Source organism: Branchiostoma lanceolatum, chromosome 7, assembly GCF_035083965.1.
Source record: "Branchiostoma lanceolatum isolate klBraLanc5 chromosome 7, klBraLanc5.hap2, whole genome shotgun sequence".
NCBI lineage: Eukaryota > Metazoa > Chordata > Leptocardii > Amphioxiformes > Branchiostomatidae > Branchiostoma > Branchiostoma lanceolatum.
Genome location: NC_089728.1, coordinates 20680887 through 20707954, shown reverse-complemented (window position 1 = coordinate 20707954; position 27068 = coordinate 20680887). Strand labels below are relative to the sequence as shown.

The following is a 27068-nucleotide window of genomic DNA, read 5'->3' as shown; positions in this document are numbered from 1 at the left end:
CAAAGGCTATCAGTAAGGAAAGTGATCTCGAATCAGTTTAGCTCAAATGAACTCAATGAACAGATGAGCTAATCTTCCACAGTAGTTCTATTTATTTATTCACTCGGATGTGTACAATGTACAGCAGCCAAGGCTGCCCGACTGGCTATTGCTATTACAAGGGGCCATTCTTGCTGCGAAAGTACATGATAAACTAGAGAAAAATATTAGCTGTGTCAGCAAATATGGACAGGTTTGCGTGTAGTGTATGCAATGTGGGAGGAAATGAATGCAGGTAGTGTTGAGAAGTGTATGATGGTGTTGTCGTTATGTTATTGGGAAATAATTTGTTTGGGGCAAATGTAAGGTTTGTTTACTTCTGTTTGTGTCTATGTGTTGCAAAATAATTTTTGAGATTGAACTGTATATAATGGGGTAAGTACGGTTACAATGTGTCTGCAATGACAAGGTTCTATTGTAACGTATGCACATGGAAACTCGCACAATCAAGTCAGGAAGGGCTGGAAAATCCGTTTTTTGATTGAATGGTTCTCAAATAGTATAAAGTTTTACTTTGAAAGTTAATGTTTTGTAATGGACATGAATCGTTAAAAATGTCAACAACACTGGGATATGTCGCAATGCATTACTGTTATATATACTATCATACCAGTAGTTCACTTCGGAAAAGCCGTTCCACATCATTTGGGCATTTCCGCCGGCATCCGTGGTTATATGCCCTGTCAGATCCCCATAAATGGCCATATTAAATATATTACCAAAAAATTAGTGCGTATGGTGGGGCTTGGAAGGTCTCCGGTCCAAATCTTGGTGTAACCCCTTTTTTTTAAAAATGTTTTTTATACAAGGAGGAAATATATCTTTTTCTGGCGTGTTCTTCACCCTTTTTTTTCGTCTTTTTTTTGCATAATTTATGCAGGAACTTGTATATCCCATACGATAAATGTTACAGATGTCATATTTGATTTGTAGGTGCCTTTAGGAAAGGTGAATGCATCACATACATTATGCTAATGAGTCTCATTGGGATATTTTATGCTAATGAGTCTAATGGGCATATTTTATGCAGAAACTGTCATTTCATTTCGTCCAAATGCGCCCCAGTCAGCTTTTTTAAAAAGCTTTATTGAAGCTGACTTTGAAAGCAGTTTATTTCATACCAAACTTCATAAAACTGAATAAAACTTGTGCAATTTAGGTCTTTTTACAAACTATACTTCAACTGATTCATCCCCACCACAATGAGGTGGTATGGCCAGCTTTTTTTAGAAGCTCTTGTTACGCCAGTTCCGATGCAAAATGACGTCGTGGCTGGCGGAAATCTCCGAGTGCCGCCGAGGTGAGGCGGACGTGCCTGCAGGTTCCGAGGATTTCCTTATTTGGGGTGTGTATAAGAGCTGTGCAGTAGCCAGCAGTAGCCAGCAGGGTTGAACTGGCGACTGTTTTGATACGTGTTACTCTGTTGTGTGACGGGAAATGGGCGAGTTACAGTATTTTTTGTGTGTTGTAAGGTTCGAAGCGAACATTTTAGAACAGAATCATGCCATCAAATGTTGTCGTTGTGTAGAAATTATGTGATTTTTGACACGGAATGTGTATACAGAGGGTGACATGTTATATGTAGAATGGGCTGTTCCAAAAAATAACTGAAAAGGGGGGGTAGATGAGGTAGAAGATCGGGTTTTGTCCATACTCTAGCTCCAATACAGAAATTGGGCAAACCCTTCCTAGTTCGTAATCCAAAATTGCTCAACTGATCATGATTCTAGTTTACGACGAGAAATTGCTCAACCCCCCGTAGTTCGTAATCTAAAAGTGTCCGAATCCTCCATGGTTTCTAATCCAGATGCTTTAACCCTATCTCCCTTTCAATCCAGCCTCGTTCATCGCACCCCCCCCCCCTTTCAGTTAATTTTTGGAACAGCCCAATGTAGCAGACGTATAAGCTAGTTCGGAGTTGCTACTACGCATGTGCAGTGTCAAAGGTGAAGGCCCCTGCGACGTAAACAAGACCCGTCTGGGCGTTGTTATGCAAATCTAGACAATGTCGAGACGAGCACTGTTTTCGTCGCGGGGGCCTTCACCTTTTACACTGCACATGCGTAGTAGCAACTCCGAACTAGCTTATTCGAACACCTCCGTCAAAAACAGCGCTAGTAGGACAGACATGGCTCGTGTAAAGTAGATTACGTATATCTGAGACAGGTTTTTCACTGTAATGGTTGTATGTATGCTCAGGACACACACGAATGGAAGAGGACACTTGCTCGGACACTCAATAGGAGGGAGCTTGTACCACATTGGCAGCTACTACAGAATCCGGCCTCCTACAGCGCCTGCTAGCGTATAGTTTCGCCTCTTCCGTACTGGTGTGTGATAGTGATTAATTTACCGGTGAACAGGGAAGTAAAATAAACGCATTTAAATTCTTATTTACTGAAGATCATGCATCAATTTTGCATGCAGTCAGAACAGTGGGAACCCTGTCACAGATATACGTACCTTGTTTTACACATGCATCGGCTGTTTGTCAAAAACCGAAAGCTGATTCCCACCAACAAGGTAATGATGTGCGACACCTACCGCTTCAGCATTGACCGAAAACAGTAGGCTCTCACTGCAATTACGTGTACCCCCTCCTCAAACAACTCTACTCGATGGATACAGACTTCAACAAAGAATGCAGCCCAGTTTTCTTTGACTCGCTTTGAAAGTGTTTTAGAGTCCAAGAACTTAACGAAAGTCAGCCGACATTATTTTCCACCTGGCCGCGGCAGCCATTTTTGTCCGTCAAGCCCTGTTTTTGACGGAGGTGTTCGAAATAGAAGAGGGGCGTGGCTTTGGGATCGGTCTATACGAGCGATCGCTGTTGTTGCTTACGATTTTTACCTCTATGATCCTCTATCAATATTAGGACTGAGGTGAATTAGAGGTGAATTCTTTTCTCTGTTGAAAAGTCATGTCATCTATGTTTGAGGTGTTAACTATTTATGCAATAAATACATGAACGTAGTAAAATAAAAGATTCAGTAATAAGAAATCTGTGTATTGTGGAAAGCATACTGTACATAGCTCTATAGTGTTATAAATTATTATAATATATTATGTTTTTACTGTATCTAGGGCTCGAAATTCATTGTTGGAAATAGGTGCACTGGTGCACCCAACTAAAACAAGAGCTTTTAAAAAAAGCTGGCGTTTCGGCTACGTTTATGAGTGTGAATTGTATTTTCCCTTTACTTGAAGTAAAATCTGCCAGAGAAAGTCACTCAAGGGCTGTTCAGACTATAAAAAAAATTGTAATTTTGGGAAATGAGTACTGTTTTAATAGAGAAAGGCAGATTGGGGAAAGCAATTTTGAAGTTACGTCACTTAACTTAAGTGCTTTTGAAAAAGCTGGTCTTGGCCTACAACTTGTACTTATTTGTAAAATGTACAATAGACTCATTATAAAAGCTATCAATGTAATTATGTACATGGCACGCAATAAAACATAAAATTTGAAAAAGCACCATTGATTCATCAGCACTATGGTAATTAAGTGAAATAGAAGTTCAAAACAGCTAAGGTTCTATCTAAATTGACTACCAAATGTCAAACAAATCAACAGCTACCTGATCTGTATTATTCTGGTTTCCGCATTTACAACATTTCTTCCTTATTTTCCTGGGTAATTTTGCTAAAATTCATGAAAATTCCCATAGTTTTGTGCCACTTTCCACGTCCGTGTTGTCTGAATGAAGTCGATACTAAACAATGGAGCATTTGCTACTGTAACAAAGGATCGCTGTTTTGCAAACAACATCAAGAGCCTCTGTTTACATCGGGGATAGAAGTTTAGTGGCGAGTGTTTTGCAAGAATCATCTTACCGCGCATAGGAGCCGCTGCACGGTATTTTCCATTACAATGAACAGAAAAATTCGAATGCCGGGTTTGGAATCTATGAAGTCCTGTTCATAAGGCAAAGGCCTTGTATATATTAAATGAATATTTAAAAATAACAAATATAAAATATTTCTTTATTTATTAATGAAAAAATGGAAAAAAATGATATTGATAAATATGATTTTGATAGATTGATATAATATCAATATATATTTTTGATATTCAATATCTAAAAAGAAAAAAAAATCCATGCTCGGACACGAACCCGGATCTTGTGGGTCCGAAGTGCTTCGCGTTGCCAGATGGGCCAAGCTGCGATACGTGACCCGTCTTTCTGTACGTAATGCTATAACCTCACTATATGGTATCATTTATGTCGATTTTTGGTCGTTTTCTTGACGAAATCATTGAGCAAAAAGTGACATATAGAGGGGAAAATGCCAAAAGGTGCTCAACCTGGCATAAGGAGACTGCTCCCAATCCGTTTAGGCACCTGAAGTTGTATCTAAAAGCTTTGGGTTTGACTTTGAAGCATGTAATGAGAGTGCAATACTGAGAGTGCATGGGGGGGGGGGGAGTCAGGTGAGCCATTGGGGCTTATATTTCCCCAGAAATTGGCTTGGTAGCCAAGAGTTAGCCCTCACCTAACTCATTTGAGTCAGGGCTGACTCATTTGAGTCAGGTTTATGTACAAATTCTTCCATTTTAATGATTTTTGGCCATTTAAAAGAGATTTTATGTCCTTTAGTGACAGTGCAGTGTGCGGTGTCATTGAATGCTTCAAAGTCTATCCTGGCAGCTTTTGAATACAACTTTAGATGGTTTAAGTGTGGAAGAGTAATCTCCTAATGCCAGGGTTAGCAGCTTTTAACTTTTTCTTCTGTTAATGTCACTTTTCTCTAAATAATATGGGACCTTTCATTTGCCTCAGACCACTGAAACAGCTCTGAGGAAAGCACTCTGACACCTGTCTCCCAAAGTATTCCCAGGGGACCATTCCAGGTCAGAGATCTTTTAAACTTGGTATGGTGTTTGGCAACTCTTTCTCGCACTATGTGAAGTGATTGAAATTTGTCAATTCTCAAAGCCTGGGGCCAAGCAGGGGACAGACCGGTAACTGGCGCAGGCGCAGAAGGCCAACTTTTAGCAACAAAATAGGTTTGGTACCCTTGGTAAAGGTAGCTGTAAAGGGGCTTTTTTCCAGGATATGTTGATATTTTGGAGCTGGATTTTACAGGTAAGGGTTTCTACCTTCTTATTAAGTTGAAAAATCAGACTTTCATCTATGTTTGTGGTGTCTGTAGGCCTGCAAAGTGTGCTGTTTTTGTGTGATTATCAGGTGGAGAAGGGGGTCAGAGGTCAACTTTGGTAAACAAGCCCGGATTCGTAGGGGTTCCGCCGATTAGAAAGTTGAAATTTTACTCTAGATTGAAACTTTGGAGGCCTGACAGCCCTGCCAATGCATGTTTTTCATGGACTAAAACTCTGGTAGGTGACTTTTGACAGCTTCTTTCTTACATGATTGCCATATATTAAGATAGGAAGCTTCATTACTGTTCTGTGGCCTGGCGGATGGACTCTGCACAGTTCTGCAAATGCCACGGCACCTTCATTGGCAGTGAGAACTGTTGAAATGTCTTCTCTGTGAAAATTTCGCTGCAGTCTATGACATGACTGCACATTTCAAATACTTCTTTTGTAGCAGCTTGGGAAGGTTGTGCTTTACAATTGCAATTTCCCTGAGTCAAGATGTTAGGATTGGTACACAGTGATTAATCATTTTAGGAACAGTAGTAGCAGAAATTCTGAATCTGTAGGCCAGGTGGGCATTTCTGAGTCCAAGCCTCAGCCTGTACTTTGTACTTGGTCCTTTTGACACAAAGATTTAAGGGGAGAAACAAAATCACAAACAAGTCTAAAAACAAACAAGGTAACAGTTGGTATTCAGAGTACAATGTGAACTTCTTGTCCGTTAAGCTAGCTGCTGTGACTTTTGTCTTGTCAAGTTGTTCCTTAAGATTATCCTGCTCTTAGGCTCTTCTGCTCACTCAGTGGAGAACTGCAAAATACCTCCAGTTTACATTTTTCTTCTTGCACTTTTGAAAGTTGTTACTCCTCACTTTGTTCTAATGATGGAGCCTCAGTGGTGCTTTCTTTACCTAAAAGAGAAGTAAATCTATGATTCAGTGAACATGTAATAAGTATAAGTATTACCTGAACATAAGCAGCTACATACAAAGTACTGTGAACAAATATTCTCAATTATAATTGACAAGAAAGTTGTTTCAATTGATATTTTCCATGTCTGGATACAATTACAACATGCTCTACTTTAGAAAAATGATTCATGCTGAAGAAAACTATTGCCGCCAATGTTTGTTCCAAGTCATAAATTGGCAATTCTCATGTTTACCATTAATGTTTGTACACCTTAGACACTTCCCCCTTCTGTTATGCCCTTACCATTTAGTGACTGGGGTTTCTTTCTCTGAATTGGTCTGTGGGGGTCATCATTTGAGTTGTCAGGATCTTCTGACAGCTTCAGCCTCTCTTCTGCAAGGATATACCTGCAAACAATTAAGCATGTTGTAAGTTGTAAATCAAAGTTATGGTAAGCATATCATATGGTGATATATCTAAAGTAGTTAAATGACAGGCTGTGGAATTCACCAAATCACTAACGTTACAGTTTTTCCTTGGTACAAACTTCCATGATGATCTTGTCAGTCAAGGAGGCGGAATATAGCGTTAGCAATGTTTTACACAATCACAAAAAAACACGCCATGCTCAGTAAATCAAGTTTCAATAAACTTATGTTGGAAACTCCCAGTTTACTTACCAATCTTTCCTGGCTGATGGCTTTGTTAAAAGACTTGCTGACATTTGGGAAGTTTAACAAGCTAGGAACATCATCTGGATCTGCAGTGTCTGTTGAACAATTCCCTGCAACACTAGATGCAAAGGTATAACGTTAGTGTTATATCAAATAAACATGTATCATATTACCTCATTGTGGACACATGCATTTTGCATGTTGTCTCAACATAGTCTAAAAGTTACATCTGTAGAAGAATTCATGAATCAGTTTAGTAATATAGGTTACAATTCTGGCAGAATATCTACCGACGCCGTATTTACCAGATTTTACGATCGATATATAAGACAGAAGACTCTTCAACCACACCCCTCCCACGCACTTATAGAATAATTCTCTAACGGTTGCACATGTGGTCACCATGACATGAATCTAGTGACAACAAAAATCAAGGTACCTACGGATGTGCGAAGTAACAGTGAAATGTAGATTATGAAATGACGATTATGTAGCGATGAGAGGGGAATAACAACAATAAGACATCGACCTCACCTGAAAATTTCGTAGTAGCTGCACACCCTTTCGTGGCCTTTCGGAGTCCACGTTGCCGGGGTTGTTTTCTTTCCCTCCTGAAATTCGGCCCATTTCAGCGCTGGAAGCCAGAGTGCCCTACATTATGGTTCCGCTGAGATTCATTTTACAGCCGTTGAGCCGCCGATTTGTGCAGTTTACCGCGCAACAACCCAGATGCCTGCAACAACCCGTCGGCTTGTTTACGTTCGCAGCGCGGCACGCCTACCACCGCTTTCTGCCTACCATGACGTCACGTGACGTAACCGATACGTCATCGCAATCGCTCGATGACCTTCCTACCTGGCTGAAAGAATCTACTGTACTCTAATCTACTCTACTAATGAGTAAGTTGACGGCGAAATTTATGCACACGTGACTTTTCATAGTGTGAGGCCTTGCCTTTTCTGTCAGTGCAAATTATGTAACCTTGAAGAAAACCTGTTGGTTAGTTCTAAGGTAAGTTTCTCCCACAATTCTATACGATGCAAGATGGTGGATTGAGTAAGGTACGTGTAAATATGAGCCTCGTGTAATTGTTTGTGGTAATAAAGTTGTGTTTGTGGTGTATTTTACTCGTTTGTTATGTTTATCAATCTGTAGACACCAAGAAGTGTACACAGAAGTGCAAGGAATATGAAATATATGTTTTATTTGTTTTGAGAAGTAATATGGAACGAAGAAATAACATGATTGGGCTGTCCCAAAAAATAAAGGAGAGTGGGGGGCGGAAGAGGTTGGATGGACAGGGGGGCTGGGTGAAATAAAACGGACTGGACATGGGGGCTGGGTGAAAAAAAACTGGACTGGACAGGGGGGTTGGGTAAAAAATCTGGACTGGACAGGGGGGTTGGGTGAAAAAATCTGGACTGGACAGAGGGGTTTGGTAAAAAATCTGGAATGGACAGGGGGTTGGGTGAAAAAAATCTGGAATGGACAGGGGGGTTGGGTAAAAAATTCTGGAATGGACAGGGGGGTTGGGTGAAAAATATCTGGAATGGACAGGGGGGTTGGGTAAAAATAGAGAAATTGGACTGGACAGGGGGTAGGGTAAAAAACATATGGAATGGACAGGGGGGTTGGGTCAGAAGCTCAGATTTAGACCTCTTCCGCCCCCCATCCACATTTATTTTTTGGGACAGCCCATTACGATTCCGAACATAGAACAAGTAATTAGTAATAACATAAGTAGGCTCATTAACATAAGTAGGCTCATTAACTGTTTCAAGGAGAGGCTGGACAGGCTCATGCGGAAACACAAGGTGTACTTTGACTTCCGAGCTCTAGACAACCCCCACAAACTGGAAATGACTGTGACATAAAAGTGAAGAGCGGCCTAAAATGGAACCAGCCGATTCCTACCTGGCCGAAGAAACTCTACTCTACTCTACTCTTAACATAACATAGAATGAAGAAGTAAAACTATAATATTTGAACAGATACATTGTACCAGAGCAAACATCAGGTATATTAGTAAACATAAAACAGAAACTAATACTGATAGGTCACAGGTCACCCAGGGTGTTGGTTGCTTTAGAAGTCGTTCAGGTCGGGGAGGTCTTTGATTATTTGTAGAATGTTGCGATCGAGCTCTGTTGGAATATGAAGAAGTTATATGTTAAGTTTGTCTAGTTGAAGTAATGGATGTAGTTTTACGTATACATGTATATGTTGAAGGAGATATTTGTATTTTCAGATTGAAAGGAGAAGGTTAGACATGTTTTCTTTTTTTGTATGTAGGCAAGGTGGAGATGTAGTTGTGGTTATGGAAGTGTAGGAGTCTTATTGTGGACATATTCTAAGGAGAATAACTGAAGGAAGGAACAATGGTATTCCATGATATTTAGTATGCAGGTAGCTTAGATATATGTTTATAATGAAGTGAATGTATGGTAGTTGTGATTTCACTTGCAGAGTTAAGGAGGAAAATCTATATTTGTAGTGTGTTCATGTGTTACCTATAAGGTGCTACTTGTAAGCTTCGAAGCATCTGTGGTTCTTCCTAAATAATCTTACCGTCTTCTTCTGTTTCCAGGTCAAAGGTAGATGATCCGGGCATATTGGTAGTCGAAGTTGTCACGAAGGTGTTGTGTCCTGTTGTTGGTGCTGATAATGATGAAGAAATACATATTATTGATATATGGGCAGGTGTTGTTAAGCTGAGAGACAAGGCTGATGTAGGGTTTCCAGGTATGTGCTTTTTGTACTGTAGCAGAACTTTTGTTTTTGTATCTTTTTAATAATGGACATGCTATGGTTTTAATTTTTTGTTGGCTAATAGCTTGTGATGTGAGGAAGAACTGGTGTGGCTTTTTGGCTTTTAGCATTTTGTTTGGGAATTGCAGGAGGGTTGTTGTGGAAATAGTTGAAGGAGAATATCTAAAGAAAGGAATACCGGATTTCCATGATATTTGGTATGAAGGTAGGTTAGGCAGATGTTCATAATGAAGTGAAGTTATGGCGGTTGGGACTTCAGTTGCACAGTGTATCCTGTCTGCTCACAGCACTGTTTCAGGTAGTTGAAGTTGTTAAGGCAGTGGTCTTGTGTCCTGTTGTGGGTTCTGCCCGTTTGGATCAGATTAGATGTAATTTTGACATTCAAGGCATTATGAAATATATTGTGGAAGATAATGGCGGGCCGTCTGAGGGGAATACACTGAAATGTAGTGATGGAAATGATGATGAAAGATATGTGATGTATGGAACATCAATTCAAAAAGTAATGATGAAGAATGGAATATGTGGCAGAAGTAATGTATCCAAAGATTGTCTGTAAAGTGTAATCTAATTCAAACTTGGACCAACGTATTTTATGAGAAGAATTTGAAGTGTCAGTTAATGATGTAATTTTGAATGTGTACATCGATAAGTCGTATTACTTGTGTTTTATTTTGATGATCTCGAGAGGTTTTTCATAGAGACTTCTGTGAATATGTGAAGTTCCTTGTCAATTCTATTATCCATACTTTATGGAAGTTTCTTTGGTAACATACACTGGATGGGATGAATTTGTCAATATTTACAAGAAAGTCAATTTTAGCAGCTCCTGTGAAGTACTTTTTGAATTATTATGTTGTTGGGAAGGTTATGTTGTGAGTGGTGAGATGTCTTTATATGTATGATTTTAGTTGTGTTAAGGAGATAGTATTTTGAAGACTGACCTATGTTGACTGGTGGTTGCTGTCGTGTTGGTAAGTTGTACATGTCGCCATAAGATGTGGTGGTTGGTCCGATCATCATCATGGGGGTGCACGTGGCCATTAGATTTGCTGATGATAGAGTTGGTGGTACTGGTAGGTGCTGGATCTGATCAGTGTGGTATGGGTGTTGTTGCCCGGTGTAGAGGAGGTACTGTTGTTGGTTGATAGGTAGTGGGACATAGTCAGTGATCTGGAACTGTGTGTTCTGTTGTGTGTGTTGTTGAACTTGTTGGTTGTTGAACAGGAATCCTAGGCCTTGTGGGTTTGTGGTGTGTGGTTGTGTTGTGTAAGTAGTGTTGGCTGTTTGATGAGTGTGATGAGTTATGGAAGTTGTCGCTGTCATCTGTTGGGGAGGGGAAACCAAAGTTGTTACTAATTTTTTTAGTACTGCTTGAGTTTTCTGTAGCATGGTAAATATTTGTTGATATATGTTGCGTTGAGGTATTGTATTGGAAATATATGCTGTAAGTAAATGAATATGGAGGATTGAATGATTGCATATTATTAGGAATAAATTTGAATATTGACTAGAGCATTGTGAACATACCTGTTGTGGAGTGGAGTTGAAGTTTGTCAAGAGCACGGAACAGTCTTTCACTTTAATTTTTTTCTGTCTTCTTTTGGGTGTGGGGACCTGTAATGGTATGTAAACAGTATATTATAAGCATGGTTTGAAGTTTTAAGTTAGAAAGGAAGATGTTAGTGTGTGGAAGCTTTTCTATTTGAGAGGTGTATGTAGTAGTAGTAGTAGTAGTAGTAGTAAATCTTTATTTTTCTTGGAAGGTCGTGTCGGTCAGTACATATACATATATTTACATGTCTGTTCTTCCCAGGGGTCTAAGTGGAGGGGGGGGGGTGTCACAGGGAAATGTAAAGAAATAAATAACTGAACAAACAATGTACAGTAAAATAAATAATTACTTAATATATTATCATAATCATACAATACATTATCATAATCTTACAAGTCATAATCGTTAGGCCAGTCCCTCGAGCTCTATATCTTGGTTTTAAAAGTCCATAGTCAGATTGCACGCTTCAACTTGGTCAACATAGTACCCACATGTGTGTCCCATCTAAGTTCTTTGTCCATTGTGACACCAAAGTACTTATAAGCTGGAATTTTGTGCAGAACTTTCCCATTCAGATGCAAATGTAACTGAGTCGTGCTTAAACGACGCTTATTGGTTCCAATGAGCAAGCTTTGCACTTGCTTGAATTTACAGACAAGCTGTTGGTTACAAAGTCAGACTGCAAAGATATAGTAATTGGGTGGGTAGGTTTGGGTAGTTGACTGTTAACAATGAAAGTTAATGAAGCCAGCGGTTTGGATGGACTGAACTGTCGTCTAATGAGAACAGCTGATTATGTTATTGCTTCATCATTAATCTCCATCTTGAACTTATCGTTATCAATATCAGAATTCCCCACTGACTGGAAAAAGGCGAGGATTGTACCAATCTTCAAGGATAGAGACAGAAGAGAAGCAACTAACTATAGACCCATCAGTATTCTGTCAGTCATTTCCAAGATTCTTGAACGTGCAGTTCACACCTAGGTTTACCAGTTTCTGACTGGACACAACCTTCTTTCCAGTCGACAGTCTGGTTTCCGTCGGAAACATTCAACCCAGTCTGCTTTACACTTATAGTTACCGAGGAATGGTATAATGCAATTAATAGTGGTGACATCACTGGTGTAGTTTTCATAGATCTGTCGAAAGCTTTTGACAGCATCACAGTATCTTATTGCAAAAGCTAGCAGCGAGCCTAAATGGTATAGTTGGACAGTCTGCGAAGTGGTTTCAGTCTTATTTGTCTGATCGATCGCATTGTACATCAGTCAATGGTCACACGTCAGATTTGTGCACAGTACTAGTAAGGTATGTAGTCTCCCAGGACTCCGTACTGGGGCTGCTGTTATTCATCTTATATGTAAACAACATGCCTAGCTGCTTACTTACAATATATGTAAAATTGCCTTATATGCTGATGATACAATTGTTTATACATTGTATCATTCAAGACAAATATTTCCGGGATTGGCTGGAAACTAAACAGGGGCATACTTGTACTACGCTGTAAGAACTGAGTGTAAGGGGTGAATAGAGATTTACAACTCTGTATCTGACATCAGCCAGTTTCTCGGCTGTGTGTCCAAAGAAAGAGTTAAGCTCATCAGCAAAATTCTAGGATGAGGACTCTGTTATTCCATTACTGTTCACCAAGCTAGGTATTTGGAGGACTTTTGGCTTCCAGTCAGCCTTTTAAGCGCTTTCTACATTTCAACGAGACTGTTTTTACTGCCAGCTGTGCTGTTGATCTCATTAGTGTAGTGGTGTCTCTTGGCACGTAGAATGATTTTCTTTGCCATGTTTCGTAGTTTCTTGTATGCATTCCAGTCTTCAGGTGACTGAGTCTTTTCAGTTTGGTGTCTAGCATGGTCCCGGGCATGTAAGGATTGTCTCACTTCGTCAGTAAGCCAAGGCGGACAGCTGCCACCGTTTGCTCTGATTCTGAACTGTTTCATTGAGGCATCCACATCAGGAATAATTTCTTCTAAGCGTCCCACTTGTCCTGTACAGAGTCAAAGATGTCTATTATGTGCCAAGGAGTGGTAGCAAGGTCTGTTAAAAAGCTGGACTCATTCATGTTGTTAAGGATTCTTGTTGTGAAAATCTGTGGCAATTTTAGATTTGGTACTTTTACAACCCCTGTGGGCATATACCATGTGATGGTCGCTAAGACAACTGTTGTAAACACTGTCACGAGTATATTTCCCTGGGTTGGAGGTTAAAAGAACGTCAATCACAGTTGATGATGTTTCAGTGAGTCTTGTAGGGAGCTTTACAATGTTTAATGTCAAACCATGCATGTCACACAAGCATTTTAGCTCCTTTGAATTGTCTGTGTTCACCATAAAATCATAGTTAAGATCCCCCATGATCATGACCTCCATATATTGTTATCTAAGGCCTTCTCTACACTGGCATTGAAATACTAAAAAAACATTGAGATATTGAGATGGTTTTGAAGGGAGTAATGTTAATAGGGTGTGAGGTTGTGGAATTGTATGTATTTTAATGTGTTGTTGGAGTTTTTGAGTTGTAACCTACATACCGGTGGAGTGTATCGTTTAGGTTTGCTGCAGTCTCCTGGTGTTCTCGGTGTTGGTTGGATTGGCACACCTAGTTGAAAGATAAAAGTGGCATGTAAACTGTAGTTTATGTCATAATACATTATGCAGTTATACGTCGGCATGCTTAAATAGTAGGTAATGTGGTGGTTTAGTTTCTTTATGATATAAGTACTTGTTTAATTAGTGATGGCAATTGAACATATTGGGGAATATTTGTATATCTTTGAAATGTTTTTATGGTTATGATGTTATATATTGTTATATTTTGACTGAGATGGATGGAGCTTGGGGGTCACTTTGTACCAAGATATGGAGATGCAGTATACAGTTGCTACATTTTTTACTGTTGCATGAGCAATGTAAAGGAAGCTGTTATAAGTAGTATTGTTGTGAAGTACAGAAGTAAGACAATCATAGTAGATGTATGTCTTACCTGTCTTTCTTTTGCGACTGGTCTTTGGTGGGAATGTACTTGTTGGAGTGTTCTGTTTGTTTCGTGGGTGTCTCGATGGAAATCCTGGAGGGGCAAGGAACATTGGATGTAACTAACTTCTATGCCGTTTCTACATGTGGATTTGTGACAGCCATTTAATGTACAGTAACTGACATTTTCAAAAATGGTTCATTGTGTTCTTTTGATTATATTTTCATAACAGTGCAAAAGAGTTATAGGAAGAGAGATCAAGGAGAGTTGGTCGTCATGCTGACCTTCTATGGGTTTCTCATGTGTCTTTGCGTGTTCCTCCTTTCCAGACTTGACTACTGTCGGGACGGTTTGTTTCTGTGCCGTCTTTAGCTGGTCCTGTAAGAATTGTAATATATTAGCATGTTTGGGTGATTAATGGGGTATATTTTTTATATGCACTGGGAAAATACAAGACTGTCAGTAAACTATTTATAATGTGCCTTTATAATTCTTTCAAAGTATCATTTCAAATGGCCACAAATTCATTAACAATCTTGTATATTATCCCTCCCACTACATATTCCCTTCCAGCTGTAACATATCAACGTGTTCAATGTCTACATACATTTCCTTCACTTTAGCCAAACTGTGTGAATCATCTTTTCATTGTTAATCTTTATTTCTTACCTTTGTTATTGTTGTTGTGAATTTTGAGGCGAATGGAGGATTGGTGGTCTCATTATTGTTGCTTTCTGTGCCTGGCAAGTCTCGCATCATTGGTTGGTGGTAGATGTATCCAGTCTCGTGGCCCTGTAATCAGCAGGCAAGTACATTTGTAATAACTAAAGGCATTTTATGAAGTAAGGAGGTATTTGGCTTTTTGTAAGATGTTAAGGAAGCTTCGAAGTTTAGTTGCTATGTTACTAAAATTGGCTGAATGAAATATTAAAATGTATTACAAAGTAGTTATTGTCTTCCTTAATATGACTATTGTTATGTTTTTGGTGCTTACTGCGTTGTCCATCGATCTCATTAGTGCTTCAAACTCTAGTTGTCCCGTTTTCCATTGGTGTGACGTGTCTGTTCTGTCTTTCTGCTCTTTGATGAAATCCTTCTGCAATGCTGATTGGTCCAGAAGAATCAGGTTATCTCGTCCCACAGGCATTGTGTTCAACTAGAGCAGTAGTATAAGAACAAAATGGTTGTAATATAAGGTTGTGTTTCAAAGTATAGGTTTTCGCAGTGCACTTTTAGGGTTTGTTATGTGCAATTGTGCAAGAGTGTTTGTCACAGGATAGAATATGTATAAAGGAGCTTCTTATATTATCGAGGAGTAGTAACAATAATATGGTTGCAAGTTAGGGAAGGGTTACGGCTTGTAGAGTTTTGCAATGCATCTTTATAGTCTTTATTTTTGCAATTGTACAAGAGAGAAATTGCCATAGGGTAGAGTGTGTACAAAGGAGCTTCTTATATAATTAATATATGTGAAGAACCCCATTTACAGAACAGAAATTTGACAAGGGAAAAGCAGCTCGTACATATCATGATTTAATATACTCAGGTGTGTTGCATGCTGGATTGGCATCTAAAAATATGACAAGTGTATGTGATAATAGTAATCTTGTCTTCAAACCTGTATCTTACAAGCCTTCATAGTGTTGTATGCAAGGTACCAGGCTTCCTCTATGGTTGTTGCACAGATCAGAACTCCATTGTTCTCAAAGATTAGTAGCTGTATTGGAACACACATAGTCAGGTTAAGTGGAATATATTCAGTGCAGATGTAAATATTAGCTGTATAATGTATTGTGTTAGTGCAGAGAGGATACAAAAACCAGTTCTAAAATACTGTTCCTGAGGAATCTTTTTTATAAGAGGAAGTGTCATCTTACCTTGTTGTTTGGGCCTAGGCTGTCAGTGATGGTATCTGTGTCATTCTGGTTGACTGGAATGCCAGTGGAAAGGTTTCTGATCAACAGGGCCTCGTGGGATATTGGCAGTAAACCGTGTTTGGTGTGGAAAGTCTGAGTGTAAGAAAGATAAAAAAGGAGTGTTTTAGATTTTGCTTCTTTACTTTGTTTTCATTTTCTTTCTATTGATCAAAGGTGTTTATGTAGTAGTTTCCCGCCTTTAGTATCTCACACCTATAGTAAACGCATTAGGTACTAGGGGCCAAGACCTTGGATGTATTTGTCTACTCTGTACAGAAAGTTGTCAATACAACACATGAGTTTGTATATGTGTGTGAGTTGTGATATTTATTTAGTTTTAAACAATGGTTGCAGAGGGTGGTTGGTAGTCAGAGTATTGTTGACTGTTCAACTGTGGTTTGCAGTGTTGTATTAGTCAGGAGTTTTGTTGATGACATCTGTGAGTTTTCTCTGAGAATTGTGTAGCTGAATATAAGCTGGAAGACGGAAATTGAGGCGTCGTTGGAATCAAAGCATTTGAAACTGCCGCGTTTCAACATGAAGGAGAAGACATACTTGTAGTATCGGTTTGAACTTGAATGTTGGAATGAGGCCATGACATTAGGCAAGAAGAGACACACACACACATAGAATCGTACAACTCTTACCGTGAATCAATATACATAAAACCAGTTCTATATGATAACGTTCCTTGTTTCACTCCATTCTAACCACACGTCACGCCAACCCTACCTGTAAAACAACCGTCTTCTGCCGACTTTCCGCCATGTCACTCACGGTAAACATGGCCCTGAAGTAGGTACTGGCCACGGACAGAACAAGCCGATGGCAGGGAAACCGCCGGCCCTGGACTTCAAGGACGACATCCTGCAGTATCCCAGCCTTCTGTAAGTCGCCCACAGTTCCAAGAAACCCGTGCAGATAGCTCTCGTCTTGTCTTGTCTTGTCGGGATACTAGACAAAACCCCGCGTGGGGCATAGTGTCTAGGACTTATGGTCAGAGGCCTTACCCAAGTGTGGCCGGTGGTGGTGGTGCACGCCGTCAACAAGAATAAAAAAAAGTGGTGCAAAAAATAACGAACAAAGTAGTGCTGTACATTGCCACACTAGGTATAGGCTCCTCCCCTTACAGCTGGGTGAAGCCGGGGTAACCATAATACTTGGCCACCCCAGCTTTAAAGCTATCTGTAGTCTTAGTTTCGATAAGGTGTTGCGGAAGTGCATTCCATTCTATGACTGTTTTGGGGAAAAAGCTACCTCGGTATGTTTCTGTCTTACAGGCGACTGTGGCAAAACGTTGCTGGTGTCCTCTGGTTATGTTAGTATTTCTTGTGAGGATATTGTGGATGGGGATAGCAATAAGGTTATTGACAGCTTTGTACATCAGTGAAAGGCGGGCAACTTGTCTGCGCTGTTGAAGGGTGGGCCAACCGAGGGTTTGCAGAGTGTGTGTAATACTGGTAGTCAAACGGTAGTCGCCAGTGGCGAACCTGGCGGCACGCCTCTGTACTGCTTCTAACTTGTCCTCAAGTTTGTTTGTTTGTGAATGTATGCGTTTGTGGGGGTCCCACACAGAGGACGCATATTCAAGTTTGGGTCTAACAATGGACAAATAGGCTTGAGCTCTGATTGATCTACATGCTCCTCTCAGATTCCTTCTCAAGAATCCTAAAGTACTGTTTGCTTTAGCTGCTATATAATCTATGTGTGTATTCCATTTCAAGTTGTGTGAAAGTAAGATACCTAGGTAAGGGTGTTGCAATGTAGACTCAAGGGGCTCTGAGAACATTGTGTATAAGTGCTTAGCGGCTCTTTTTGATTTGTGTATGTGCAGAATCGAACACTTCTTCACATTAAAGCGTAACTGCCAACGATCCGACCACTTACACAATTGATCAAGATCCTTCTGTAGAGTGTGTTGATCTTCTTCCTTTCTAATGGGGTGGTAGAATAAGCAATCATCGGCGAATAAACGAAGTTGTGAGGTAATCCCTTTGTTGATGTCATTTATATATATCAAGAATAATAATGGGCCTAATACAGTGCCCTGAGGCACGCCAGACCTTACCTTAACGGGTTTGGACTTATCTCCATCCACTACAACTTGCTGATAACGGTCAGTCAACCAGTTCTTTATCCACTGAAGTGTTTTACCTCTTATACCATAATAATCTAGCTTCCTAAGTAACCGCATGTGAGGGACACTGTCGAATGCCTTTGCAAAATCAAGTATGGCCATATCAACTTGTGTACCTTTGTCAAACCAGGAATAAAGTCCGTGAAGGGTAGTAATAAGTTGAGACACGCAGGAATGATTGGTCCTGGTCTTGGTAGGAACGAGGACGATCTGCGCTGGCGTGGGGTTCTTTGTCAGCGGCAGCCATGATGATGACGATGGCATGACCCCTTGGTAAAAGGTCACTAAGACACACCCTGATTACCCAGATTTAGTAGCAGTACGTGCGCTTCGTAGCCTGACTAAATCGCGCTCTAAGCGGCCGGTCCGACCGGGGTGACGGTCATTAACCTCTGTCAGCAAGAGATAGGCTATAAGATACTTATTTAAACACAGGCTAGTGCGCTACCATCATCTCGAGGCGGAAGGATGCTTACCATAAGATGTAAATACCCGATATCAATATTTGTACCGCAGATACGAAATGAAGGTTCTATCACCCGCCGTTAACATGGTTTTGTAGTGAAAATATGTAGCGCGAGTTTATTCTGTATGTTGATACGTCTTGACCGAATGTGAATCTCCTCTCAATTTAGCCCCTGGCTGCGAAGAGTGGGTATTCCGCCTACCCAATAATAATAATAAAGTAACCAGATGTTGGGCCTGATGATGGCTTCTTTGAAAGTATGGTATGAGATAATTCGGCAACTGCAGCAAATCGTTAATCAGTTTATTGATAAAAGGGAGTCACGTACGAACTGAGGAATTTGTTTACTGCGTATAACTTTAATAGGTGTGGAAATTAACCTTACATTTATCTAAAGCCCCAGTATGTAAGATTTGGTCAATACAGAAAGTCAATTTTCTACCATTTCTTTACGCAGCATGTTGAATAGACATTGTAGAATGACATACCAGTATTCAGAAAGGAATGTTTCAACATCATTGCACCATATAAACCAGTCTAAAAACTGAACTTTCAAAGCCAGTTTGCAGTCAGGGCAGTGTGGCCACAGCCCAACTGCCCAGTGGGGTGTCTGATTATAGTTCACCAGTTTCTGCCAAACCTCCTTACCAGAGTTCTAGCAGTTTTGAACGGGGAAAATCCGCGTTATCGGTTCCCTACAAACGCGGCTAATATATTTTATCCACATTCAAAAAGAAATGAGTGCTTTTGAAGAAGATGGTATTCATAACATCAGCTGTTATCTAGATCCACTGAAGTGTTGCAAAGTAATTAGCCTACCCAGGGGTCCTGCCAGTGTGCATTAAGTTGTTATTTACAGAAATTAGGCTCTAGGTTGAGGTGGTGTCACAGACTTTTGCAGCTTGTTTTTCTACAGTTAAAAACACTTCATCTTCATCTTTATTTCGGGTACCCTCTAACAACCCCTGAAGGGGTATCACTGAGGGGGGGTCAGGCCTGACGGGCTACGGCAGGGCGGCAAGCCCGGCCTTAAAGGCCTCCACCGTACATGCCAGAAAAAGACGAATTAATGATGGAAATATGCTGAAAAGTGGTTATCCATGTCATTTGTATTAGGATTTGTTTACAAGAATATTTTCAATTTTTGCGCCAAAATGTTACATAGTGGGCCTGTAACTCAAGGTTTATTACAACGGGCGCCCTGGACCGTGAACCAATGTGGAGTCAGGGAAGACATCTACGAGAGGATCTACAACTCCACACTTAACCGGAAGGGAGGACTCCGTGTAAAAAAACCCTACAGTACAATAAGACACCGCCTCCTCCCACCCAAAGGACAATAACTGTTCCTATGGTGTTGTCTTACCATAGGAACTATCCAACTCATTGTACACATCAATGTCGCTTATGCATGATTTTGTGACTTTGTCATGTACATATAGAATACAACACGGGGTATTCCGTATCACCCGAGGTGCCAGCCCGACCGCGGGTCGTATCGCCCGTAGGCCGGAGGGCGATCCGACCCTCGGGAGGGCTGGGACCGAGGGTGATGCGGAATACAACGTGTTGTATTTTATTTATGTCATACCTTGGTCATACCCACCCGAGAAAACACACATTTCAATGCGGAATGCGCCAGAAGTTGAGGGAGTTTTGTGTCCTCGAACAAGAAAATGTAGCAACATTGATTCCAATCTCCGAATCAGGTATTCGAATTTCCGATGGCCGTGCAACCGGCGCGCTCGAAATGCGTTCGAAATATTCCATGGAAGCCTGTGTGATAACACTCCCGAACCCTATGTGATCCGGATAGTTATCACACGGTCCGGAACACCCGTATCAGGCCCAGGCATGACATAAAACCGGTTATGTACTTTTTGTATGTAAGCACGGTGGTCTGTCACTAAGGTATTCTTTCCCGTTGCTACGCGCGTTCGACAAGGTATCGGGTTACCCGGGGCAACGTTTTGGCTAACGGCAAACATTTATAGAAATACAAAATAGTAGGGACGGGAAAATTCTGTAGAAATAAAAAAAAAAATTAGCGAATTTGCAAACTTTAAATGTCGTCAATTTGCGCTGAATGGCTAATTTTTCTATATTTTGCTCCCAAACACGATTATTTTCAGGTTTTAGGGAGACCGTTTTTTCAGGCACACATCGCAAAGGCCTGGCTTTAAATATCAATGAATATCTCTTATCTTCATATTTTTCGTCGACCAGGAACAAAACAAAACTTTGTGTTTTTTGGAATTTTTTAATCTCTTATTTTAAGTCTTGTGAATATCGACAAATCTGTGAAAAAATGGCATTTTTTGACATTTTTCGCACTCAATCATCCATAATTCAAAGGTAAGGACATTTTTCAAAAATCCCAAAAACACAAACCTCGGGAAAACCGTTACGGTCATTTTGAATCGTTAATGGGGTGAGGTGGATGTTTCTTGGAGCTGTACCTTCACGATGTTTGAACGCATGTCATGCCGCACGGATAGGGGGAGGGGGTAATTAACACCGCCGTAAACAATCATTTTAATACTCAATGTCACAAATTCGATTACGTCATTTCGAAAATCGTGGAACAGCGTTCGAATTCGGCTGGACATGAGAGTTTCTGAGCATTAATTTGACCACCGTGAAGTACTGATTACTTCTGATAGTTCATTCTAGTGACGCTGAAGAATGGTGATGGATGTTACCCGAAACGTCCGGAAATAATCTCCGTAATTTATCCAATAGTAGAGTTTTAATTGTATATTAGTATAATGTAGGAGGAAATGCTGTATAGTTACCTTTGACTTGTTACCATGTTACAATTCACACGATGGTTCGTTACTAAGGGAAAATTTCCACTGTAAGGGAGCGTATCAGGTTACCGGGACTCCCGCGCGGTCCCCGGGGGAGCTGTAACGTCTTCTAAAAGATCATGATAGTTAGACAAACGATATCTTGCACATGTCTCGCCAATTGGAAATGAAACTAGCCAATGTGTATACCTAAAATCCTGCCGTTTACTAATGTTGCATCATTTTGTCTGAATATTTTCTGAAATAGGCCAAGTTTGCTGTTATAGAAAGGATGTTCGGTGTAAAAAATATCAAAATGGTGTAAATTAGTCGGTTCTAAACGTTACTGAAAATCCAAATCTTCTATATTCTGAATAATAACAATAATTCTAAACTTTCTGTTTTAGGAATTTTTTAATTTCTCATTCAAATTATTTCTACGACCGAAAATAGGTCGAAAAATACATTTTTTTACACTCAAACACCCGTAAATCAAAATTTCCGCCGTATCAAAAAAATCCCTAAAACAAAAGCCTGGGGATATTAGTTCTTGAAAATTTAAGACCTCGATGAGTGGGTTTGAACGCACATTGCTCGAGTTTTTCATACCACTTTGGAACAATGTCAGGCCTCACGGATAGGGGGAGGGGGTACTTGATGCCGGCGTAAACAAGTCCTGCAACATTCAAAGTCATCAAAAATGGCGCCAGTAGCTTGGCTACATGTTCCATGTCCACAACAAAATGTCAGCAAAGATATACTGTCTAGAAAATAGTTTGTATTTGTGATAAAGTGTTCTTTCTTCTTGTGCAAGGGACCTAGGACAGAAAGGGCCTTTTGGCGCGAATTTACAGTGAAAACCTGCATATGACCGTGAGTGACCCCGAATAGAATGCACGTTCTATTCGATTACGTCACTTCGAACGTAATAGAATGTTGTTCGAATTCTAAAAAAGTCTGGAAATTTTGGGCCCATATTTGACCATCGTGTCACAATAATGGCTGAATTAATTCAAACAAAACTTTGCAATGCAATTTTTTTTTTCTTATGTTAAAAGACCCGAGGGAGGGGACAGGGTCTGAGAAAACGTATCAAGCATGTAAACTGAACCCTGGGAAGAACGGTGAAGACCGAAAGGGCACTTCCAGTGTAGATAAAAGTTATCAATAGATTGACTGAATGACTGATTAAAACATAAAAAGTATCGCAACACAAAAAGTACAGAGAACTCAAAAGTACAATCGCCCTTCAAATACATTTACACTTGACGAGTGGACGACTCCTGGTATTCATAAGAAAATATTTAATGTTAAAAAAAAACATACAAAAACATTTTTAGTCCCTTATACAGAAGCGCATCTAAGAAAGAGGGCAGCATTTCTGAAAAATTCCTACTAATGTAAGAAATCTAGTACAAGATCTATCCCATTCGGGAGTCATTCGGCAAAAGCTGAGATCTGAACAACATGTCACGAAACAGACTGTACTGCTCCATACTCTATGCTTCCTACCCTGCACATTTTTCCTGAGAAATATAAGAAGTGATGTGTATTTGTGCCCCCTTAAGATATGGTAGGTACAAACGCACCACAGGGCAAGGAGGACCATGTGCATAATACTCCTTATCAGGCAGTGTGGCTTTCAAGTCTCTCCAGGCATCAGCAGATCTGTCATACACATATACGAAATAGTGTATTGATGGCCTTTGTTCAGAGTCATAGATGTCGAAATATATATGCAGCTGGTTCTCTAGTACGAAAAGACTCGGGGGTAGATTCATACGAAGGTTTCCTGGGTTCGACCAGCCTTGCAGTTTCTGCCAGCAGTCTAACTCTGAATCGTACACCATGGTCTGGGTAAAATCCCTGTCTGTGCAGAAAATCTCTGTTCCAATGGCAACAGCTGTGAAACGTGAAGAATCACCCATAAGATTCGGTGGGGTCCGCTCACACCAACAGTCCAGGCTCGGGTCGTAGCGATGCAGTGCTGACTTCATGAGGAGATAGATGAAAGAACCACAGGACAAGGCGACGCAGAAATCCATAGATCCATCAAGTTGCAGCGGTGAACATTCCTGCCATTGGTCCAAGTGCCGGTTGTGCTTTCTCACTCGCACCAATGCACTGCCTTCTTTTTGATCAGCATCAACGTAATATAAAACCCTATCAACTTCAGCAAGGAATTTTTTCCCGTCAGATGCAGGTAATGAGGACATACCGGCGTGATCCCACTCATTCTCGGTATGGTTGTACTTAAACATGGACAACTCATTCGTGTACCTGCACAACTGACTAGAGATATCCTCTCGGTCATTCTCCAATATGTACATATCATTATTATTGGTGACTGTTATGGCTAAAAAATCAGGAAAGTCTTCACACATACAGCTGATGTACTTCCCTTCCCGCGGGTTCATGAAGAGGATCTCATCGTTCCTGGATAAATCACATTACAAGCTGTCAGTAAGTTCATACCTTTTTCTTTGGTCACAGCATTGGTCACAGGAATAAAGTGCCAAGTATATTTACAAAATAGAGTGATCATATTTACAAAACCAAGACTATAGGAATGTATTTTGCAAGACAAAAAAAAACACATATCAAAATTGTGCCAGGATCAAAGAAGAGGTAAATACATACGCTACATTGGCTAGAAATATCATTTCCGTGGTCATCCCAAGCCTCGGCTTCAGGCTCTGCTTCCCCTTCCTGATGATCTCTCTGATGACTTTCGAACTCCCAGGATCCTCCCTGACCAGGATGTGTTCCAAGATGGCTGCCGTGTCATCTGAGGTCAGCAGGTTGAAGCGGATGTGAGGAAGGATGCTGGGTAGGTGGTGCAGTCTGTAAGGTACAGTGTTGGGTGGATTATATTCAACTCATTAGTATGAATTTTGTTTGTTGGCATGTATGTATGTATGTATGTATGTATAGATTAAGTAGACCTTACGAGAGTCACTGTACTTTTGTTGTGTCAATAAAGATTGTTATATTGGCTTCTTGTCTTGGTTTGACATCAGCTTCGTAACGAATTAAGTTGTTCATGTAAAATCCACAATATGCATTACAACCCACCTGCCCTCCCTGCTGTGCTGCACCCATCTCACCACAGCCTCCCACACTATTGTCTCCTCTTGAACATCCAGCTCATCGTGGCTGATGATCTCAGTCAGCTGATTCACACTCAGGCTGCAGAACTCCTCACTGGAGGCAACCTGTGGAAGTGCAGAGTACATGTACATGTATGTCTCTGTAATTTTGTAAAGATGTGTTTTGATCACTTTTTGGCACAAAGAAATATCCATACTGTTAATAATAAGAATAATAATTCTCAGTTGCAAAGTGATTGGTCATCTGAACCCAATAAAGGCCCCAGATTTTCTATACTGTGCTCGATTCGTATCTGTATCGGTGTCTGTATTGCCAGTATAACTACCCTTCGAGATAACACATCAGCATCTGTATATGTATCTGTATATGTATAGCCGATATAACCGCCCTTCAGCATAATCTCAGGCTGAAGAAGTGCTCACTTGAAAAAAAATGTGGTGTGCAAATATTCTTAAATGTATGGCAATAAAGATATCTATATGCGAGATTAAGCTTAACAGTACCTTACCAAAAGCTTCCACCCTACTCAGAAAATAGGTAACCTTTTGAGGTGGAAATGTTTCAAATGTATGCACATTGAAATATTATGTGTTATGATTCAGTTTAGTTGAAGACTACCAAAGTTTTCATCCTGTTAACAAATAATTTCGTAGGTGCTATCATAATGTATTTCTAACATTGCTCATCCAAACTTAAATAAAGGCTCTATTTACTTCTGCTGCGCTGACTTCCTATTATCTAGTCTCTTATGGCTACCTTGCATTTTGATTTTCGATATTCTAATCGTAATATAAAAGAAGACCAACCTCCACAAAGTGCTTAGAGATACACTGTAGACAATGGTTCCGAACACTATCCATAGAGAAGACCTCAGCAAACTTGTACAGGTCCACACAGGTGGAGCGCTCCACGTTCATGGCCATGTAGCTGCTGCAGGTGTCTCTCACATAGTCCAGTTGGAGGAGGTCGGCTGCCTGGTACAGGGGCTGCACTTTGTCCAGGGAAACATGGAGGGTTCCCGAGTAGATGTAACTCAGGATCCCACCAAACAAGAATACATCTACATCCTGCAAGACAATCACAATGTTACAAAATTTTACCACATGTATAAAGTATCAAGGTATATATAGCAGTAAATACATCACAAATCTATCTATTCAGATAAGGTCAAATTTTCATGCCACTTTTTTATTCTATGCTGGAATTTGATAACACATTTGATCTGTTTCTTGAAACTGAAAAAAAATATCGTTAGTCAAGAAAATGCGTATTGTGGCCCGCAAAGTTGACCTTTGACACCGAAGTTATATCAGTAAGTGGGGAGGGGGGCATTTAAGAGAAAGTCTACTACAGGAAAGTTTTACAACATTCCCTGTTTTAAAAAGAGCTCTATGATACGTAGCATCTTCAAAAGTTCCCCGTCCTACTTTATTTTAACCAAATGCCACGCCATTCCTACCTGTAAAACAACCGTCTTCTGCCGACTTTCCGCCATGTCACTTGTAAACATGGCCCTGAAGTAGGGGCTGGCCGCGGACAGAACAAGCCGATGACAGGGAAACCGCCGGCCCTCGACTTCAAGGACGACATCCTGCAGTACCCCAGCCTTCTGTAAGTCGCCCACAGTTCCAAGAAACCCGTGCAGATAGCTCTCGTCTTGGTAGGAACGAGGACGAACTGCGCTGGCGTGGGGTTCTTGGTCTGCGGCGGCCATGTTGATGACGAAAAGTGACATCAGGGTCAAAGGTAAGCTGTACAGGCACTGATTACCCACATAATGTATCCGTATGTTCTCTACCTACATCTCTCTAAATTCAATGATGCCTATCATATCATGTAAGTAACACTTGCCAAGATCAAAACTACTGGTGTTAAGTTACTGTTTTATATGCTGTTATTAACTTGAGTGCTGGTTTTGAGGGGGAAACATGCAGCACAAGTTACAATAAGGAGGTTATAGGGAATATATCTCCTTGGTTACCATAAAGGAGTTTCCACGATTTTCGGTAATTTTTGGTGGGATGTGAATCTATGAAACGTTATCTAGTAATTAAGTGTTGGGCCTGCTGATGGCTCGTATTGGAAATAACGTTAACTGACCTTACACCTAGTAACTTTCTTTGTGCATATATCAAACCTGTCATTTTACATTACGAGTGCATTCAGTCGGGACGCTGAAAGGCTTCATTTTGATGCCATGAATGGGCAGGATGTTGTTTCAGTATTTTTTTTAGCTCACTTGCTTACCTACGCACTCGCTTATTCATTCATTCATTCATTCATTCATTCACTCACTCTTTTATTCCAAATTCGATTGGAGATCAACGAAACTATAATGAAACCAAGATAGTTTAATGTGAATTGATTATTGTACCTTTTGGTGAATAACAAATATGGTCAAGAACTGGCACTATAACAACTGTGTTCACAAGTAACTTGATAATGTCATAACTCTATCAAAACGTGAAGTGCACATTCGCTTGGGATAACTCATAGAAAAGACAGTAGTTCCATTTGTGAATACCATGAATATCTACTGTTACATAAGATACTAAAAAAAATGGGAAAATGCATGTACGTGAACTCGAATACCTTATATATGAAATGAACAAAAT

The 27068-nt window shown here is 40.3% G+C and overlaps 3 protein-coding genes and 2 long non-coding RNA genes across 5 annotated transcripts in view; all 5 read right to left on the bottom strand.

The window, feature by feature from the left end:
- Positions 1 to 26174, bottom strand: part of LOC136438103 (kelch repeat and BTB domain-containing protein 2-like) — a 28699-nt gene extending 2525 nt beyond the window's left edge. Inside the window, exon 1 of the mRNA XM_066432782.1 lies at positions 25913 to 26174. Coding sequence (XP_066288879.1) covers positions 25913 to 26167 — 255 coding nt within the window. The 5' untranslated portion in view covers positions 26168 to 26174. The remainder of the gene's footprint in view (positions 1 to 25912) is intronic.
- LOC136438101 (uncharacterized) lies at positions 5456 to 7524 on the bottom strand. The gene is made up of 3 exons (XR_010756388.1): positions 7255 to 7524; positions 6727 to 6838; positions 5456 to 6453 (listed from the first exon to the last, which is right to left on the bottom strand). It is a non-coding gene; the product is annotated as an uncharacterized lncRNA (long non-coding RNA).
- Positions 7905 to 9862, bottom strand: LOC136438499 (uncharacterized). Its single transcript, XR_010756433.1, has 2 exons — positions 9289 to 9862; positions 7905 to 8864 (listed from the first exon to the last, which is right to left on the bottom strand). It is a non-coding gene; the product is annotated as an uncharacterized lncRNA (long non-coding RNA).
- On the bottom strand, positions 10229 to 15186 carry LOC136438278 (adducin-related protein 1-like). Its single transcript, XM_066433042.1, has 8 exons — positions 15029 to 15186; positions 14704 to 14826; positions 14319 to 14412; positions 14044 to 14127; positions 13592 to 13659; positions 11020 to 11106; positions 10434 to 10815; positions 10229 to 10266 (listed from the first exon to the last, which is right to left on the bottom strand). The coding sequence occupies exons 1-8, from the start codon at positions 15179 to 15181 to the stop codon at positions 10229 to 10231; spliced, it is 1029 nt and encodes a 342-aa protein (XP_066289139.1). The 5' UTR covers positions 15182 to 15186.
- LOC136438277 (kelch repeat and BTB domain-containing protein 8-like) lies at positions 22627 to 25785 on the bottom strand. The gene is made up of 5 exons (XM_066433041.1): positions 25744 to 25785; positions 25260 to 25520; positions 24418 to 24557; positions 23983 to 24186; positions 22627 to 23778 (listed from the first exon to the last, which is right to left on the bottom strand). Exons 1-5 carry the CDS (start codon positions 25783 to 25785, stop codon positions 22851 to 22853), a joined length of 1575 nt encoding a protein of 524 aa, XP_066289138.1. The 3' UTR covers positions 22627 to 22850.
- Positions 26175 to 27068: the final 894 nt, after the last annotated feature.